This window comes from Lactuca sativa, chromosome 9 (assembly GCF_002870075.4).
Source record: "Lactuca sativa cultivar Salinas chromosome 9, Lsat_Salinas_v11, whole genome shotgun sequence".
NCBI classification, from domain to species: Eukaryota; Viridiplantae; Streptophyta; class Magnoliopsida; order Asterales; family Asteraceae; genus Lactuca; species Lactuca sativa.
Window position 1 is genome coordinate 66743569 of NC_056631.2, and position 21330 is coordinate 66764898.

Consider the following 21330-nt stretch of genomic DNA (forward strand, 5'->3'; position numbering starts at 1 on the left):
AATACTAATTGAATAATATGATTTTATATTAATATATTAGAACTTATAATATATTAATAAATCATAACTTATACTATTATCAAAAGATTACACATAAATTGTTCGGCTGAAGTGCAACCCAAATGGACCATGCCGGGTCTGGTCAAGTACATACCAAATATAGTTATGGACTTAGACACTATATCCAACACCAAACTCTAGATCTATCCTTCTATGTCTGAAATAACACATAAAGGTGAAAGCTTTACGTCCATGCATGGCATTTAGGGATAAGTTTTTCAAATCAAAGCTCAAAAAAGGGTTTAAGGTATGGAAGTTGGATAAAACTAGATAAAGCTCGAGTCTTTAGGCCTAAAGGGCCTAATAATGTCTAGATCTGAAGTCTTAGCTTCAAGGTAAGCTAAAAGCCGATAAGGATCCAAGGGAAATGCTAAAAATGGCCATAACTCTCTAATGGAGAGATGTAACAATCAAGTGATCAAGTTAGTGGCTTTTTACCTCCAAATGGCCACTAACACTGAAAGAATGTCAGATCCAAGGAATTCTTCACATTCCAAGCCTTTTGCTCCTCAAGTTCCTTCAAAAGAATGCACCAAAACACACACTCTTAGCCACCCTCTCTCTTTCTCTCTCTCATAGATGATAACTACGCAATTAGGGTTTCTCTCAGGGTGCTAAGGTGATGAGGGAGGCGTGGTAAAGGACTTAAGATCCTTTAAATAAGGATCAAACCCTGAAAATTAGGGTTTTCTCGCTCAGCTCCTACTCTTCGAGTTTGGTCCTCCAATTCGTTGAGTTCACTCTAAAACCCGCGCGTCTATTTCAATTTCTACTCGACGAATTGGGGCCTCCAACTCGTCGAGCTGCCCTGTCAAAATGAATATAAATTAATTTAATTTTATACCTAGGATTCGGGATGTTACAATTCTCCCCCACTAGAATCAGGGTTCGCCCTCGAAGTCATTCTCTGGAAACAACTCTGGGTACTGCTCATGCATCTCAGACACCGACTCCCAAGTCCACTCGGATCCCCTCCGATGCTGTCACTGGACCTAAATCAAGGGCACCTCTTTATTCCTCAAGACCTTCTCCTTCTTATCCAAAATTGCCACCGGCTTCTCAATGTAGTTCAAGCGAGCATCAACCTGAATGTCCTCTAAAGGGACCACTGCCTTCTTGTCAGCTACAAAATTCCTCAGCCGGGACACATGGAAGGTGTTATGGTTCTGGCTTAACTCTGCAGGAAACTCTAACCAATAAGCTACCTTACCTACTCGAGCAATCACTTTGAAAGGACCAATGTATTTAGGGCCCAACTTGCCCCGCTTCCTGAAAGGAGCAATCACTTTGAAAGGACCAATCACTTTTAACGGACCAATCATGTCCCGGCCTGTTAAAAATATAACTTAAAAGAAATAAAGTCAGAATTAGCCGACGGAGTCTAAACGAAAGTTGTAGAGTACGTCTCCACCTATGCGTGGATATAAATAACGTCAAAAAACGGAGTTCGTATGAACGAGTTACAAATTATAATAGCATATTTACGTATTAAAATAAATTATAAATCATATATACGTACACATATATATACATATGTATATATCATTAGAAAGGTATCGACGATGCGGTCATTATAAGACTAATGTTGACTTCATTCGACATTAGTTTAGTAAAAATATCGTTAAATCTATTTAAAATAGTATTATAAAGGGGTGTTTATTTCTTTATATAACTATAAGGTCATTAAGTAATTATGGAGGGTAGTTTTTGAAAATTCAATTAGTATAAATAAGGGTCTCTAGCTCTCATATTTCTTGCACCATTCTAATGATTCAAGAGTATTTCTCTTCTTATCCCCAGAGCATTTCGGTCCCTCGTGATTCGACTTCTCTTTCTGTAGTTTTAGTATAGTAAGGTGAGCGCTTAAGCGCTGAACAAATATTTCTTAAAAAGATTCAGCGACAAAGTTCTGTCCCTGTAGAGCCCGACTCCTAGCTAAAATCCCCTTGTAAGTAAATTATGCTTACCCTATTTTAAATATAATTTATATTTAAAATTAGTATTGTTATTATAAATTTATAATAAATATTTGAGCTATTATTATGACTTAATTATATAAGTGTCGTTATAATATCTTTTTAACTACTCGCAGTACGGAGAATCTGGATTAAAGGGCCGCATAGCGTTGTTGAATTTCAGAAGTGCTATACGCCAAAATGGTCCTGCCCTCCGGTGTTTTATGTCTGCCCCTGTCTGTATATAGTGGTTGGAAAGTGTTGTTTAAATGCTTATATAATAATAATAAGACTAATAATTAGTCACGGTAAATATTAGACTAAAATCTAGTGGTAATAATACTAGGTTTCGTCGAAGGAAATTATTTTAAACTAAACGAAGCGTTGTCCGAGTACCGAGTCACCACCTTCTCAGGTGAGTGCATATTTACTTTCATTTTACACATAGATATGAAGTATATAATATAAATTATGTGTTGTGAATGCATGGTCCCTTTCATCTTACACATAGATAGGAAGTATTTAATATAAATTACATGTTGTGAGTGCATAGTTACTTTCGTCTTACACATAGATATGAACTATTTTATATAAATTACGTGCTATGTGTGCATATTATCTGAATACTTGTTGTCTATGCTGGATGAACGATTTTATACATGTTTTAAATGATTTAAACTATATATGTATTTTATATCTACGATAATGTTGGGGTAAAACATGGGTAGATGTAATAGATGGAATATGAGTTTGATGATGAGTTGAGAGGTGTTATAGACCACGAGGTGAGGGTGAGAGGTGGACGATGTGAGAAGCCTTTTACCAAACGATGGCCCCGTCATTCAGTAGAGAATGGGTGACAACCACAGACTATTCTAGACAGTCCAGTGGAACACTAGCATGCTCGCAACCTGTAGGTGTTGTGAACGATGTGTTCACCCGGTTTACTCTAAACCTTGGCGACCATGCAGACTTGGTGCCTAAACCTTTGCGATCATGCATACTTGATGCCTAAACCTTGGCGACTATGTAGAATTAGTGCCCGTTGTGTAAACCTTGGCGATCATTCAGACTTGATGCCTAACCCCTGGCGACTATGCAGACTTAGTGCCTGTTGTGTAAACCATGGCAACGATAGATTTTGTGCTGATTCCTTAGGATGGTCCTCACGAATAAATGAACGAGGAATAGCTGATTCTTAGGGTAGATCCTTAAGAATAAAGAAGATAACGAGGATGGGTAATTGGGTTGATTTCTAAATTGTTTAAACATAATAATTATATTATTTTGGGTTGAAAACCCTATGTACTCACCAGGTTTCCCAACCTGACCCACTCAGTTTATTTATATCACAGGTGTTGTTATGAAGTCACATTACACTGAGAGATTAAGGAGATATAAATCACTAGTGATAATGAATGTAAGTTCTATTTATGTTTATGTTTCTATATTGACGATGACATCCCAAATGTTTAAAAATGAATAAAAAATACTTTTCTTCGGAAATGCTTTGATAACGTATTTATCATGTTTTATTGGGAACAAATTCTGCAACATTTGTATTAAAAGAGGTACTCTGATTTTAATAAAGCATAAACAAAATCGGTCTTTTCTGGCCGTTAAAATGGGGATGTCACATCTAAGCCCATAACTATAATTGGTATGTACTTGATCCGGTAGTAGCATAGTCCATTTGGGTTGAAAAGGGTAGCTTGATGTTTATCATAGATCAATGGAGTGTGTGTGCTTAACCGGCACATTGATTAGGTTATAAATGACATCGAGAGTACCAAGCAAATTTGCATGGTTATTCATACCTTGTTTGTGATCCTCGGTATCCCAGTCACAAACTTGAAGGGCATAATCGAGATTTAAACATGCCATTGAAAAGTTCAATGAATCTCAACATAATCTCGGAATTTCAATTCATTTAAAACTTAATCCTCAATTTTGTTTTTCATGGTGGAAATTGGTAAAAAATCATTTACCTACCTTCAAATATTTTGCAATTGGATTACGACATTCCTCTTCCAAATTGTGAAATATTGTGTTTGGGTCCTAGCCTTAATATTTCATTTGGGTGTTATATTAAGGAATTTCTATCTAATAAAACTTGTATTTTCTTTTCAGATGTCTACCCTAAACGCTGCTAGCTCGAATTTCAATGACTGGATTCAAAATATTTGGATGGTCACTCGTTACGAGGATAAGGAATATGTCTTTGATAAAGAGATAAAAGAGGTTGATGAAGCGACTGCTACTCCTGAAGAAATTGTTGAATATAGGGCTCATGAGAAGGACACGACAAAGGTGTCGTGCATCATGCTTGCCACTATGACAGTTGAACTCCAAAAGTCCTATGATGACTACTGTCCTTTCGAGATGCTCCAAGACTTGATGGGAATGTACCATCAAAGTACTCGACAGGAAAGGTATGAAATCATTGCCTCCATGATAACAACAAAAATGAAGTATGGAGAGTCCATCACGACCCACTTACAAAAAATGCAATGGTTTATGGACCGCTTGTTGAAGTTGAATGTTAACTTCGATGAAAAGTTGGCTATTGACATTATCCTACACTCTTTGCCTCTTTGTTATGATTAGTTTAGAATGAATTATCATATGAACAAGGAGGAGGTCACTCTAAGCAAGCTTCAATGCCTACTGAGAACTACTGAAAGTAGTTTACAGGGAAAGTCTGTTGTACCCACTCCTACTGCTGCTACCCCTGTCCTGTCAGTTGGACATAGAAAAGGGAAGAAGAGGAAGGCTCCTTCTAAGAGCCACAAGGGAAATTCCCATGACGGATCCTCTTCTAGTAGGACCAAAGGTGGTTCTGCTAACCCCTTTTCTAATCCAAAAGAAGCAGGGTGCTTCTACTGTCATGAAAAAGGGCATTGGAAACGAAGTTGCCCCAAATACTTGCAGGACATCAAGGATGGGAAGATAAATCCCACCTTCGTAGGTATTTATACTATTCTATCTAATAACTCATCACATACTAATTCTTGGGTCCTGGATACAGGATGTGGTTTTCACATTTGTTTTGATTTGCAGGGTCTAAAAGGAAGTAGGAACGTGGAGCATGGGAAGATGAACCTGATCATGGGGAATAGGAAAGTGTCGCCTGTCACCAAGATTGGAGTTTATTCTTTATTGCTTAGTAGTGGGTTAAAATTAGATTTGAATAATTGTTGCTACTCGTCATATATGGCGAGAAATATTATTTCTTTCATGGTTTGTATAAACAAGGTTTTATATTTTCATTTAATAATGAAATTGGTTCTATTAATGCTTTTTATAATGGTAAATTTTATTTTGAAGCATTGCCTTCTAATGGTATACATGAAATTGTGATGGTTGTAGATAACTTAGGAAATAATATATTGCATATTGATTTTTCCAGGGGTTTGGACAAGGCATGCTTGTGACATTGTCGTCTTGGACATGTCAACAAGAAGTGCATAGCCAAATTCCAAAAGGATAGAGTGTTGGAGTCATTTGACTTAAAGTCGGATGACACATGCGAATCTTGTTTAATTGGAAAGATGACCAAGTCACCTTTCACTGGTACTTGTGAAAGAGGCGAGGGTTTGTTGGATCTCATACACACCGATGTATGTGGGCCTTTCAGATCCACCACAAGGGATGCTAACCGCTTCTATGTGACTTTTACCGATGATTATAGCTGATATGGATATATCTACTTAATCAAAAATAAGTCAAAAACATTTGAAAAGTTCAAAGAGTTTAAACAAAAAGTGGAAAATCAATTGGGCAGGAAGATAAAAATGCTTCAATTCGATCAAGGTGGTGAGTATCTTAGTATCGAGTTCCATAACTATCTTAAGGAGTGTGGAATTGTTTCACAACTGACGCCACCTAGGACACCGCAACTTAATGGTGTGGCTGAATGTCACAATTGAACCTTGTTGGACATGCTTTGTTCTATGATGAGTCAAGCTTTGATACTTATCTCATTCTGGGGGTATGCCTTAGATACAACTACCCATATCCTTAATCTAGTCCCAAATAAGAACGTTACCAAAACACCTCACGAAATGTGGACATGGAAGGTTCCCTCGTTTGCACATATCAAGGTTTGGGGTTGCGAGACTTTCGTAAGACGAGAGACTCACGACAAGCTCGAACCTCGTAGTGAGTGTTGTATTTTCATCGGCTACCCACAGAAATCCTTTGGATATCTCTTCCATAGACCGAGTGACAATGTTGTCTTCGTTGCGAGGAGAGGAGTCTTTTACGAGAGAGCTCATATGCCAAGAGGACAGTGGGAGGCAAATTGACCTTGATGAGCTTTAAGAGTTAAGCAATGAGGGAACCTCTAACATTCACGCTCAACCCGAAGAGGAAACTCCTGTTGAACCAGTTGACGAGTTCGTACCTCTAAGACATTCCAGTAGAGTTAGTGTTCCACTTGTGTTATATGGTTTTTGTTGGGTTAGGTGTCTAAGCCCATAACTATAATTGCTATGTACTTGACCTAAGAGTAGCATGGTCCATTCGTGTTGCATATCACCAGGACAATTAGATAGGATGGATACTTGAGTAAGAGGATATTTATGATTTATTAATATATTATAAGTTCTAATATATTAATATGATGTCTTTCAAGATCTATAAGCTCCAGCCACTCAACTCCTTCTTGGACAACTTCCTCTTTCTTCTTCTAGCCTCTCTTTTGCCAAAACAAGCTTTCCAAGGCCAAACACACCCAACAATGGAGGTGGAATGGCTATCTAGGGTTTCTGAGGGTAAGAGAGTGTCTATGGAGGCTGAGGAGGGAACCATTATGTTCCTTAAATAGTGGTTGCCCTTAAAATTAGGGTTTTAAGACTCTGAGAGTACGTTGGGCGTACCACTAGTATGCTGGGCGTACTCGACCTTGCACCCGCGTCCATTTACTTATTACGTTGGGCGTAACCCAGCCTACGCTAGGCGTACCCACGCGTGTCTCATGCATGCATGGCATACATTGTCAACCTTTTCCATTAAGGGCCATAAATGCCAAAATCTTCAAAGTTTCATAAATCCCTCATTCTAACTCCGATTTCGATGAACTTTATATCCACGAAGAGGTGGCGAGAAGCCCTACGCTTCTAAATACATACCCTGGTCCGAAACCTTCTCGGATGAAACCCATTTCCCATAAAAGGACAAAAATACCCTTCCTCTTAAATCCCGGGGACTCATAAATAAGTACTTTAAGAACGGGGCGTTACAATTCTCCCCCACTTAAATTAGGCTTCGCCCTCGAAGCCTGCGGCAACTCGACTCCAGAACTTCTCCCGCAATGCACCACCTGCCATTAACCGGACCAGGTTCCTCAAGACACAATCATCGAAACCCGAAACCCAACCTTCCCTTTCTTGCGGTGTTCTAACCACCACTTCAAATCGGCCACCGACCTCATCCTCTGATAACCACACTTATCAACTGAATAACACTCCATGATACATCACTTGTTCCAAAACACAACAATCTCTCAACTCATACGAGCTAGAAAAATCCATGAACCACCGGAATTCCCGATCTGAGCCCAACTTATCCACTCCATGCTGACAGGATGACACATCCTTCAGCCTCATAGCAACTCCCATGAGTTCTCCACCGTAATCTCATACCCATGCTGGACTGGCTCTAGCATCTTCGGGTTGGGAAAACCTGATACACTGACGACACCTCCAAACATCCCCCAGGATGAATTTCCACCACATAAATAAAAATCAGACTGGAAATCCAAGATTCCATCCCTCCATTCCTTCCGAGCCTCAGCAAACATTCATCCCGGATGTGATTCCATGCCACAGCCGCCAACACACTGCTCATCAACCATGATTGGAACACCCCAATCATAACTCTACACTACTGCTTTCACTTCCGTGAACTTACACTCCCTCTCGGAGCTACATTCCTTTCCTTTCCCTTACCAAGAAAATCCACTTGGCTGCCTTGACACTACCACCAGTGCCATGGTGCTCACTCAATACTACATCATTCTCTTATAGCATAACCGCTATCCTATGCACCACACATGCTCTGGATCCCCCCGCAAGGACTCTCAAGTCCATGCTCTACCTTCCACCCACCATGATCAATACCCGGGGCCAGACCTTCTACGCTAATACATCACGACATACTCAATCCATTTCCTCATACCGATCTCACGACACATGCATAGTCTTCAGCATGACTGGACCGCCTCACCAGGCCTTCAGCCAATCTGGACCACTCTCAAAACCTTCAGCAGATCTGGACCGCCCTCCAGGGCCTTCAGCCTGGCTGGACCGTTCTCCGAGGCTTCGGCCTGACTGGTATGCCTACCGTCCTTCAGTCTATCCGGACCGCTCAACTAGCATTCATCATTCCGATTTATCCCTCCGGGAAACTCTCCCATACATACTGTTCTAGCCCTCTAGGGGTTCCGAACTCTATCTCCATCCTACATACTCAATATTGGCCCGATTCCAGGCCTTCCACAATCAATCACCCTAGGTCTGTATCCCGCCCCGCATGCCTGCCACTTACTCATACCAGCCTACGCTATTGGTTGGCAGAAACACTGCTAAATCCCAAGCAGCTAAACAACCTCTCGTTCTCATCGATCTTCCGAAGAATTCTCCAATTCTCCCCCACTTAGAGCACTGACTATCAACCACCGGTCGCCATCACCGACCTCCCTCAACAATTCTACACAACACAAACACTTACACGCGAACTGATTCCCACTAGCATGAGCAACCTTCACAAAATCACATATCAACAGTGATCATCCCGGGCTCGAAAGAAACTCGATCTTCAGCTAACCACTCCTCAGATTGCAGATGCTACCCGACATTCAGACCAAATGCCAGATTTCCACTAATAACCCTCATGCATGATAACCAACGAAATTCCCAACACTAAACCCATAACCATACCATAACCCTCAAAGAACAACGAATACAATACCGAAAACCACACAACAAGACTAGCAGATAAACAATACTCCACAATAATCACAAGATAACAAGACATCAAGAAAGAAACATACCCACAGCTGCATCCGGCACTGCCCTGACCTCCTCCGTTGTAAGCTGAAAAGCACAACCCTGAGCCCTTGGGGGCTCCGCTCCACCCTGACCTCCACCCGTGATCCTCAAAGTGGCCGGTGCTGGAGCCTGCACCGGTCCTGCAGCAAGCTGTGGACAGTTGACTCTCAAGTGTCCAACCTGATGGCAATCATAACAAATCCTCAAATCCCGAACCGGGGCTGACTGCCGACAATCCCTCGCATAGTGCCCCTCCTTTCCGCACTTGCGGCATGCACCACCGGACCTACAAACTCCGGTGTGATCCTTCCCACACTTCCCACAAGTGTGGCTGCTCTGATCTCCCACCCTAGAATCAACGGTCTTGGATAGTTTCGGCGCCGGCTGCGACTGCACCGGAGCCTGCCTCAGCTCTCGCAACTGCAACTCAATCTCCAACTCACGCCGCCTGGCTGCCTCCTGCAACTCTAACAAGGTCTCGCACCTCTGTGTAGACGCAAACTGTCTGATATCCCTCTTGAGCATACTCAAATATCGGGACATCTGAGCCTGCTCCGAAGCGAACTTAGGGCAAAACATCACCCTCTCAGTGAACATCCTGGTGATCTCCATCACCGACTCCGAATCCTGCTTCAGCTCAAGAAACTCCTAAGCCAATCTCTCCCTTTCAACCCGCGGAACATAACGAGTGCTATACATCTCTCTAAACTGATCCCATGAAACCGCAGCCCTCTGCGCATCCGAATATGACCCCGTGGTCAATCTCCACCAATCCTTCGCCCCGAGCCCCAACAGGTTCAGAGCAAACCTCACCCTCTGATCAGTAGGGCACGAACACGTGAAGAAACACCCCTCCACGCCCGACAACCATCTCATAGCAACAATCGGGTCCTGAACTCCATCGAAGGTAGGAGGCTTCGTATTATCGAAGTCCCGATACTGAAAACCTCGACCGGCTCCTCCCCCTGCCGCTGCTGCAGCCGTTGTAGCCGCCGCGGCAGCCGTCTCTGTGAGAGCTGCATAGCGCTCAACAAAATACTCAATCATAGCGGTCTTGATCGACTCGAACAATTCCGGCAACTCGGCGCAGAACAACGCAACAACCTCATCATGTAGGATCTCACGAATCCTAGCGTCCAACTCTCCTGTACTCATCTGACCAATAACCTTGGGCAGTACTGACCCACCCTGACCGCCCTCTCTGGCTCCCCATCCTAACCCGGATCTGCTCCCAGCATGCCTCGTTACCACCATACTGAAAAACACCACAAGATCTCAGTTACTTCCCACTTTCCCGGGAACCAACTCCCAAACCAACCCTACAGGTTATGGTTTCCCTGATACGCGTATGGGTCCTGTGCTTTCAGTAGTATGGGCCCATAATACCTTCCAAACCTACCCATATTTGTATGAAGTACTACCACAACACCCTAGTGAAAAACATACATAACAAGTGCGCAATCCTCACTCCTAGAGGAACACCGGAAATCTCCCACAAAGGAACCCTAGGCTAGCAGGCATCATAAATCAGGCAACATTATCATGAAATCCTGAAGATCTTTAGCCTAATACTAGCATGTTGTTCTATCAAAGCTCAAAACAAATATCATGTATGGCATTTTGGGGTTACTTACTAGCTCCGGCTGATCGTACCTCCGCGTCCTCCTTTTACTCATTTTGAAAACCATTTAAAATTCTCTTTTAAAAACTCTCCCTGATTTGAGACTGGATTCACACGAATGTTCCTCCAATTCACTCAAACCAAGGCTCTGATACCAACTTGTAACGACCAAAAAAATTACAACCAATTTTAACTTTTCAAAAACAACCCATTTTCTTAATGTTATTACAAAAAGGTTTTCAATACAATTATTATTAGAGTCTTCCCAGAATCACATCATCAGACATAATCATGAGGAGCGGTACGATCACGCCTTTGCCTTGCCACGGTCTCCTGAAGAACCTGAAAAACATTAACCACAACTGTAAGCCCGAAAGCTTAGTGAGATACCCCCAAAATACCAACCACATATACCATACACGCATAGCATGCCATATCATATCAGAACACAGAATAGCCATGCACTTCGGGTCTACTGTGTGACTGGTCCGCCGCACCGGCCAACAGTCCACCTAGTCCACCCTCCGAGTCTAGCCATATACGTCGAGTCTGCAGTGTGATTGGTCCGCCCGCACTGGGCCTTCAATCCACCTGGTCCACTCTCTGAGTCTACAGTATGACTGGTCCGCCGCACCGGGCCTTCAGTCGGCCTGGTCCACTCTCCAAGCCTCGGCACGTCTGGTCCGCCCTCTTGGGGCCTACAGCCTTTCCGGACCGCTCGCTGGGCCTTCGGGACAACCGGTCCGCCCTGGGTACGTTGGCTTACAGCACAAAGCAGGACCCGCCTCAACCCAACCCCAGTCCAACAACCATGTGCACATAAACATACAATCATATAACAATTCACAGTCATCAAGCCGATCTAGCAGATCACATATCATCATCGTAACCAGGATACCGACCTAATCGGTCACTAGCATAATACCATCCTAATTACCAGGATGCAAACATAGCAAAGCAATAACATAACAACGATACCCGGATCTCAGTCCGATAAAAGGGCCGGCATTGGTGCCTTAGTCCCAGTTGATATAGTGAGGATAACTCACCTCGCAACTGCCGAAACTCTGAACTGAAGAAGCCGATTCCCGAATCACCGCCTCACCGAAAATCCCGAACTATCTGAAGCATCAAAATAACCATTAGACCCAACACAACATCCTTCCAAGGGTAAATTGACCAATTTACCCTTAACTTAGTCTGGTCCACAACTAAGGCCCACAATCAAAATATGAAAGGCCCGTCACTAGATAAGCTCTCAAGCCCACTAATGGTCCAAAGACCAAAAATCCGAAGCAAAGCCCAATATTGGCCCAATTTACTAAATTGGGCCCACCTCACCAAATGGGCCTAGACCTATGGTCCATAATAATTAATGAGTCCACAATACTCCATCCAAAATGTCCAGTCACGGCCCAAAATCCAACAGCCCAATAACATCCCAATCCCACAGGCCCAAATTGAAAACCCAACAGAGGGAGTATGCTGGGCGTACCCTCCTTGGTACGCTGGGCGTACAACGCTGATCGCGAAAAGGAAACGGGACATAGACCCACTACGCTGGGCGTACCCATTGTTACGCGGGGCGTAACCTCGCTGCTCAACAAGTTCACATAATTTCTTAATGGCTTAAGCTCTTAAGCCCAAACTTCAGATCCTTAGGCCAAATATGCCTAAGATTCTTAAAGTCTCAAACTTTATTACTCGGGACGTCCATAAAGCTCTTAATCCATGGTCTTAATCCATTAAGACCTATCTATTTCACACATGGAACAACCACAGCCCTTGGGACCTCATTTTTCTCACTCAAGACCTCTCATAAGGTCTGAAAGGACAGATAATCTCGACCAACTCGAAACATGCATCAAGATGAGGACTTTTGGGATAAGAATGGTGTCAAAGCTTCACAACACATAGTTCTACACAATATAAATGTCAAGCAAGAAGCTTTATACCTCAGATAGGCTCCAAAGGATGATGTCTTTCCAGATCTATAAGCTCCAGCCACTCAACTCCTTCTTGGACAACTTCCTCTTTCTTCTTCTAGCCTCTCTTTTGCCAAAACAAGCTTTCCAAGGCCAAACACACCCAACAATGGAGGTGGAATGGCTATCTAGGGTTTCTGAGGGTAAGAGGGTGTCTATGGAGGCTGAGGAGGGAACCATTATGTTCCTTAAATAGTGGTTGCCCTTAAAATTAGGGTTTTAAGACTCTGAGAGTACGCTGGGCATACCTCTAGTATGTTGGGCGTACTCGACCTTGCACCCACGTCCATTTACTCATTACGTTGGGTGTAACCCAGCCTACGCTGGGCGTACCCACGCGTGTCTCATGCATGCATGGCTTACATTGTCAACCTTTTCCATTAAGGGCCATAAATGCCAAAATCTTCAAAGTGTTATAACTCCCTCATTCTAGCTCCGATTTCGATGAACTTTATATCCACGAAGAGGTGGCGAGAAGCCCTACGCTTCTAGATACATACCCTGGTCCGAAACCTTCTCGGATGAAACCCATTTCTCATAAAAGGACCAAAACACCCTTCCTTTTAAATCCTGGGGACTCATAAATAAGTACTTTAAGAACGGGGTGATATAATTACCATGACCAGTTGGGTCTAGCTGCTATGTTATGTTATGTTATGATAATTATATGTGATTGAGGCTGCTGATAGCCAACCAGGGTTGCTGATAACCCATCGAGCGTGCTGTTAGCTCACTGGGACTGCTAATATCCCTAGGATTGAGGATGACCCATAGTTGTTTATTTATTCTCTGTTATGTGTGTTATCTTGGGGAACTCACTAATATTTGTGCTTATAATTGTTGATTTATATGTGGCAGGTACGTCACAGGACCGCGGGAAGGCGAATATCTGATTGTACAACGCGCTATGGAATTTACTACTTGGACATGTTTATGAACTCTAATAGTTATGATACTTGTTGTTTTGGGATGATGTAACATCCCATTATTTTTCTTAACATTGTAAAAGTCAACAAAATTTAAATCAAGTCAAAATCCTCAAATAAAAGTCAAACTTGATGATATGTTATTTTAATAAAGTTAAAAATTTATATATTTAATACATATAAACACTTGGTAAAATGTTGTTTAAATAAGAAGTGAAAAACTAAAAGGAACCAAGAAGCCTCGCTAGGACCGAAAACTCTCACTTTTTCCATCTTTCTTCGGACCGCAAACGACCTTCACAGCCGCACACCTTGGACCACAAACGACTTACGGCCGCAAACCATTTGTACCGCTGCGAGGCGGTTTCTAGAAGTCCTATCTTCTCAGGATGAGTTCACAGCCGCGTACCCTCGCCTCGGTTTGAGTTCACAGCCGCAAACCTCGCCTCAGGCTGTGTTTACAGCCGAGAACTCGTAGGTATATATATGAGCAATCCGAATTTTTCCCTCATTCTTACACTTTTTGTTGAAAACCACCCATTCTCTCTCAAAGAAGTTGACCGAAAACTCCCTCCTCTCTCCTTAAGAACATGCGAAACTTCTTCTTTTCTTGAATTACATGCGAAATCCACTTGATTCATCTTAAAATCTTGCAAGTATCATACCTTGATCTTTTAATCAGTTTAAAAACACCTTCCAATCATCTTAAAATCATTAGTTTTCACGAAGAACGCGAAGAACACGAAGAACACGAAAAACACACAAATGCTATTCTAAGTATTATCGTAAGTTTTCTTATGATAATTAAGTTTTTTTAAACAGTTTAAACATCATTATAACATCTAATTTATATTGGATATTAATATTAATATTAATATATATTCAGATTTAGTATTGTCACGAGTTCTAACCCGAAGATCTACACAAACAGCCGAGAACTCACACAAAAGGTGAGTTTATACCCCTTCATTTTTATGATTTTTAACTGTTTTAGGGGGGAATACAAGTGAAACACAATAAAATTGTGTTAATAGCTAAAATGTTTTTAATGTTTCTAAATTGTTATCATTAGCAATATTACATATTTATATATGTGTAAATTATATAATTTGGATTCAGAAGATTTAGAATATGTAATTTGACCTCATTTCCTGTTCCTTGTTTGGTTGTGGGCTTGGGGTGAAGTTATTTATTTGAATGTCTAATTAATCACAATTATATAAATATTATATTTATATAAATATAAAATGGTTCTCAAACTCTTTAGTATTATTTGAGTACAAACAGTGGATTTCATGGAACAATAGTATTACAGATTCTTATAAAATTCAACAAAGATTTTCATTACAGTAAAACAAACATATAAACTATAATAGGTATAGTTTATGGAACTTATTTATTGATTTCAAGGTTCAGATAACAGAAAACAAACAAATTATCTTACTGAAAGAAATATGTAAATTATATTAAATATAGTTTATGAAACTTACTTACATTGTATTTATTACAAAGTAACTTTTCATTATTCTACGCGTAATCATCAATATGGCATTTGTGAGACAACATTCACGTACTTTTCTAAGTACCCACCAAATCCTGAAATTATAACCAGAGTCTCCTGGAGGGAGAGTGTGATACTTGTGCAGGACTGACAATCCCGCACCAAAGCTGCTTGCAACAACTAGGTCCGCAGATCTGTGGTGACAAATGTCCTACCAATTGCGATGCCTGAAGAACATCGTGTTGAACCGATCATAGGTCATCAAGCATGGTTATAATAACTCACAATTTGGTATTGAACACAATGATTAGTGTATGAATAAGTAAACTTCACATAGTCTTATTTAATTATAAAACTATAACACAATATTTTACAAGTATAGTTGGTTATACTAGCCAATTACAAATACATGAGTTGCATAGTAGTACAAGAACAGAATACTATTTCAGTACAGAGAAAACATACTTTTCATGGTTTTATGTGAACTAAACTACATTTTACTACTTCAGAGTATAGTAACTTTCACACGTTTTGCTTACAATATAACACAACAAAAAATATAAGATTTTCTGGGAAAAACATGTTTACAATATCAAGGAACAAGAAAACAGATTTCAATTACAAACATACTTATGAACTCACCAACTTAATTGTTGACACCTTTTCAAAACTACGTGTATTCTCAGGGAAACAGTAAGACAGGTACAACCACAACTTTTGAGAAGACGAAGATCTATAAACTCATGTCTTTTAAACTTGTACTTTTGGGGTCATACATACTAGGTTTTGAACACTGATGTAAAACTTATAACTTTGTAAATATAATGGTTGTTGTACTATGATTACTATTTTGCATTGTTGTGATACTGTACATGACGTCCTCCACCCCCGAACATTTCTGCAGTTCCGGTTTGGGGGTGTGACATATGATCCTGTATTAGATAACTTGGTTGTGAAACTATGGTTTTCGGTAATTTAAAAATTAAAAATTTGTTCTAAAATTTGAGGTGTTAGATCAAGTTTTAAATTTATAAAACTGATCTTATCTCAACCGGACTAATAAACACACACTAGACAATGTACATAATTGTGTAATAGTATAGTTGTGGTAAGACCAGGTGTCGAACACAAGGGGGACTATGGGAATTAATTTTAGAATGTTTGATTATAGGTTACACAAAACACGCAAAAGCTATAATAAGGGTTTTATTAAAACTCAAATAACACATAACATCAAATACGATAAACTGACTAGAAGACAAATTTCTTTAGGTACTTTGGTCTAGATAAATTACATCTCAAAATAATGGCTAACTAATGATATAATGGATATATACTCATTATTCACCGATTCCTAATATGACTAGCATCATGGTCACGCTAGTAATCCTTTGATTTCAACATAACTATTAATTCATTGATCAATTGAACAAACAATCATGCAAATTAGTATTTAGTTCGTGTTAAGCAAGATTTGATCTTATTTAACCCTAATGATCATAGGAGTTAAATCATGCATAGAATGGTCATCTACTCATGAACACACATTAAAGTTCACCACTTTCTTTCCTAACCCTAGGTTTTGGTCAAACTCTAGTCATAATCACCAATAGTAATTGGACAACTATGATTCAAATTAACACAGTCAGATGGTCATCTAAACTCTATTAATTCAACAATAGAGAACAAAGTAACAATATTTAACACATATGGATCTTTCAATCAAACTTGACAAAATAAATTAAATAATAATAAACAATCCAAATAGCAATTAAACCATAAACTCGAAGATTCATTCAATCATAAACACAAAGTAAAAGGTATTAACACCCAAATCGGAAAGTAACACATAATGGAATCATAGTGGAATGCTAATAATGGTAACGACAACAAACCACATGATCTTCGACATGAATCTGCTCTCTAATCCCTCAAATATTTGTTCATGTAAGCTTAACGGCCTTCCGGCCACCTTCTAGACCCTCAAAATAGCTTCTCTTGTCAACCAAGGATCAATAAAAATTCGTAAATCCCCTCTAAAAATCATCAAGATTCTCGAAATATATAGATTCCCGAAAACATGATTACCACAACATGGTAATGGCACCACATCGTGGTCCTCGTGTATATCCCGTATTCTCCAAGTCAATTTCAACGATCACAAAGTTTCGATTTACCACATCGTGGTGGTGTCACCATGTCAGTAATTAGGAATCAATATTTTCTCAAAACATGAAAGTCGTCCGAAAATTTGTCTAATTTTCAGATCATTTTGAATCTCGTACATCAGAGTTACGATTCATGAGATATGGCCAAAACACTGAAAAGGGGTCAATAGAAGTATCACAATCACTGTTAAAGCAAGAAGCTTGTAGCTAGAAGTGCTACATTCTAGACGTGGTTATACCACAATAGAACATGAAGGAAGGTATCTTCCATTCTGGAATTTGACTCAAAAAGACCTAAGCTTAAGCGTTGCATCATACAATGAGAAGTCGTTAGAACATGACCTATTGTTCAGTTATGATAATCAAAGTAAAGAACTTATTTTAAGTTAAGTTTGTTTTAGAAAGAACATGAGTCTCCAATAAGGATCGAGTATGTAATACGATTGAAATTCCAACATGAGATGAAGAACGGGTGCAAGATTTAGAACCGCCAATAGTAATCAAGTCCTAGACTTAGATACTCATTTAAAAGGACATAAGAATTACAATTACCACCTAGGATGGAAAGGTAACGTATGGAGTCACCATACAAACCCTGTTTTGTTGATGATTCCAAGATGTAATTAACCTAAGGTGGAGATAATTGTGACAACCACAGATTCGGGCTAGTAAATTAGAGATAATAAACGTTAAAATGACTTTTTTATAGAAGATTATTTAGGATAAATTATCTTAACCAAAGTTATAGTATACAAGGATTCTGTACATATAAAGAACATTGAAATCCGACTTAGAACGAAGAAGTTATGACCCGTTGGAGTTTAACGAATAAACCGGTACGGATCTGCGTATTGTAAAAAGAAAATATTTGATAAATTACTTTTTAGCCTTAGTAATCTAAACAAAAGTCTTAGTAGTCATTAAGACAAGAGCGTGTATATAGAAAACGTCCAAATTTGACTACATTTGAAGTGGTTATAATTTTTCTAAGATTCAGCGTAGCAATATACAGCTCGGAGATCGAATTTTAGATCGATCAATTATTAGCCGACACAATTAAATGAGAATTGAAGATCTCGTTAATAGGAGATCAACAATATAAGGACAGTCGAAAAAGGATGTCGGATGACAAAGTTATTAAATTTTAACATAGTTTAACTGTTTAAGACTGTTAAAATATAACTTTAAAAATAAGGTCAAAATTAGTCGACAGAGTCTAAACCAAAATTGTAGATCCCATCGATAGGTACATGTGGATATAAAGAACGTCAAAAACGAAGATCATATGTGAAAGTTATGAATTTTATAAGATAATTAATTTTCAGATCAACCTTGGTGCGACACGTGTCGCGATCTGGCACACCCCTTCCACCCCAAGGCTTGCGACCAGATGCTAACATGTGGCCCTTAGTACACCCAACGTAACTCGCATAGGCCCAACATATTTTGAGTACGCCTAGCTTACTGGCATTAGCTAACCTATAATTAGAACTCGATTTTCACTCTTCCTCACACCATTCCATTTTATTCTCTCCCCTCCCCCCCCCCCCCCCCCCACACCCCCATCACCAAGGCCTCAATTCCTTTCTTTAGAACTTCCTAGGTGTTAGTAGAAAAGCTCCGGAGTGTCAGAATGCCCTGAGAAATAGAGCTTTTGGTTTAGAAGTTCTGCCCGCACAGAGTCCGGTTTCTTGCTAAACCAACTGTAAGTTGAGCTATGCTTACCGCACTTTAAGTATAACTTATGTTTAAGTTCATTATCGTTATTATGAAGCTATAAACAAGATTTATCATTGATTCTAAGTCGTTATACTGATTGATCTACTTATGAGAGAGGTGTCTAGAATGGTCAGATTGTCTTGGTTGTTGGATTTCAGAAAAGCTATATGCTGAAACGATCCTGCCTCCCAACTGTCCTGTCTTGCTGATCCTTACTTGATAGATCTTGAAGTAGAATTTGATTAAGGATAAATCTAGAATAATAATTAGTCGTAATAAACATCAGACTAATATTTAGTGATAATGATATTAGGTTATGTCAAAGGAAAATACAGTTGCTAGAAGCGAAGCGTTGTCCGAATTTCGAGTCGTCACTTTAACAAGTGAGTGAATAGTCTCTTTCATTAACATGATTTTAGTACAAGTATTAATTAGATTACTAAAAGTATATTTACATGTGAGATATTTTATATTGCTTGAAATACATGTTAATAACATATCTGATAATATATGATGATTTAGGACTTACAGAATAAACCTAAATTCATTAAGATTAATATCGGGTAGTATCTCCTTAAGAGTATGGGTGAGATATACACAGAGGGTAGCAGTCTAAAACTTGTCTTTGATCCGTGGGCATGGATTAGACATAGTCATTCGTCCTTAGTCCAAGAGTATGAATTGGGCATAATCATTTGTCAATAATCCGAGAGCATTGATTAGACATAGTCATTCGTCCCTAGTCCAAGAGTATGGAGTTGGCATAGTTATCTGTCATTGATCCGAGAGTATGGATTAGACATATTGGTTCATACCTGATTCGAGAGTATGAATTGTCAAGCCATTCATTTTAGATCCAAAAGTATGGATCGTGTCGTTGTGAGGATCGATGTGGTGGTGTAAATTGCTTATATGAGGTGAAATTGTATCTTACGAGTTCTAATATATATATATATATATATATATATATATATATATATATATATATATATATATATATATATATATATATATATATATATATATATGTTATAACATTGTGGGATTGAAATCTTTATGTACTCGCCAGGTTTTCCAACCCGACCCACTTAGTTTATTGTATCACAGGTAGCGATATTAAATATACATTTTATTGAGAGATTCAAGGAGTATTAGGTGACTATTTTAATTACTGTAAAGCTTGTAATATTTCGTTATGCTTATGTTTCTGTATTGACAATGACATCCAACAAATAAAATACATTTCTTTGGAAATGCTTTGGTAATATCATTATAATGTTTTTGGGAACAAATTCCGCAATATTTCTTCAAAAATGATTCTCTAATTTTTAAATAAGCATAAACAAATCGGTTTTTTTTTGTCATGATAATTGGGGATGCGACAACTTATTTTACTTATATGTGTTTCAAAAATTCAATCCTCTTCCTCATCTATTTCTTTATGATATTTCTTCTAATACTTTACTAACAATTTGTCCAAAAAAACATAAGTAACTAATAGGATATGGTCTATAAATTGTATATAAACTCCCAATATAAATTGTCAATATGCAATTCATAATTTTTTTCTGGTTAATAAGATGGGTACCTATCCACTTTGCAAATTAAAAAAATATTTCTATTAAGGTATCTTTTTCTATTAAGAGTACTAGTTACGCTGAAAAGTCTTTTGTGTAACTTTTAATAATAAGATAAATCAGAAACAATATAAACATTTTTTGAAAAGTCTCCAAACCGCACCACACTACACCGCATCTAACCGCAACACATATCGCATTTTATACTTTTGTGGTGCGGTTTGTGGTTTGAAATTTTCGTAATCCGCACTATATGGTGCAGTTTGTAGTTTTGGGTTTAAACCGCACCGCGAATGCCCCTAATTAAAATATAGAATATGGGTTGTAAAAACATGATTTATACATATTTTTTGCGAAAAATATTAGAATAATTCACTTAACCTGTTTAAGATAGGTCATAATTTTTAATTCTATATAACTTGATATAAAAAGAAATATGTGGGTCAAGTGATCCACTTTGGTTACATATACACTGACCTTTGTCATTATTTCAAAGCATCAAAACATTCAAGGAGAATTCAAGACTCGATCAAGCCAAATTTAAGCATAGTTCAAAGACCTATAAGGGAAGTAATGTTTAAAGATTTCAAAGATAGCCCGTGCATTAGTCTTATTCTATCTCCAACTGTGGCGTGTATTGGATAGCATTTACCATATTGTTTAGATCAGGATAATTTCCATATTATCTTGATATAGTTTCTTTATTTTAGTATTAGATTTATAAAAGATTTCCAAGCTATACTATATAATACATTTGAGATTAATG

At 39.0% G+C, this 21330-nt stretch overlaps 1 protein-coding gene across 1 annotated transcript in view; it reads left to right on the top strand.

Annotated features, from left to right (window-relative positions):
* The window catches only part of LOC111901732 (protein DEFECTIVE IN MERISTEM SILENCING 3), a 97075-nt gene that overhangs the window by 67644 nt on the left and 8101 nt on the right, over positions 1-21330 (top strand). Inside the window, exon 3 of the mRNA XM_023897617.2 lies at positions 4146-4325. Coding sequence (XP_023753385.2) covers positions 4146-4325 — 180 coding nt within the window. The remainder of the gene's footprint in view (positions 1-4145; positions 4326-21330) is intronic.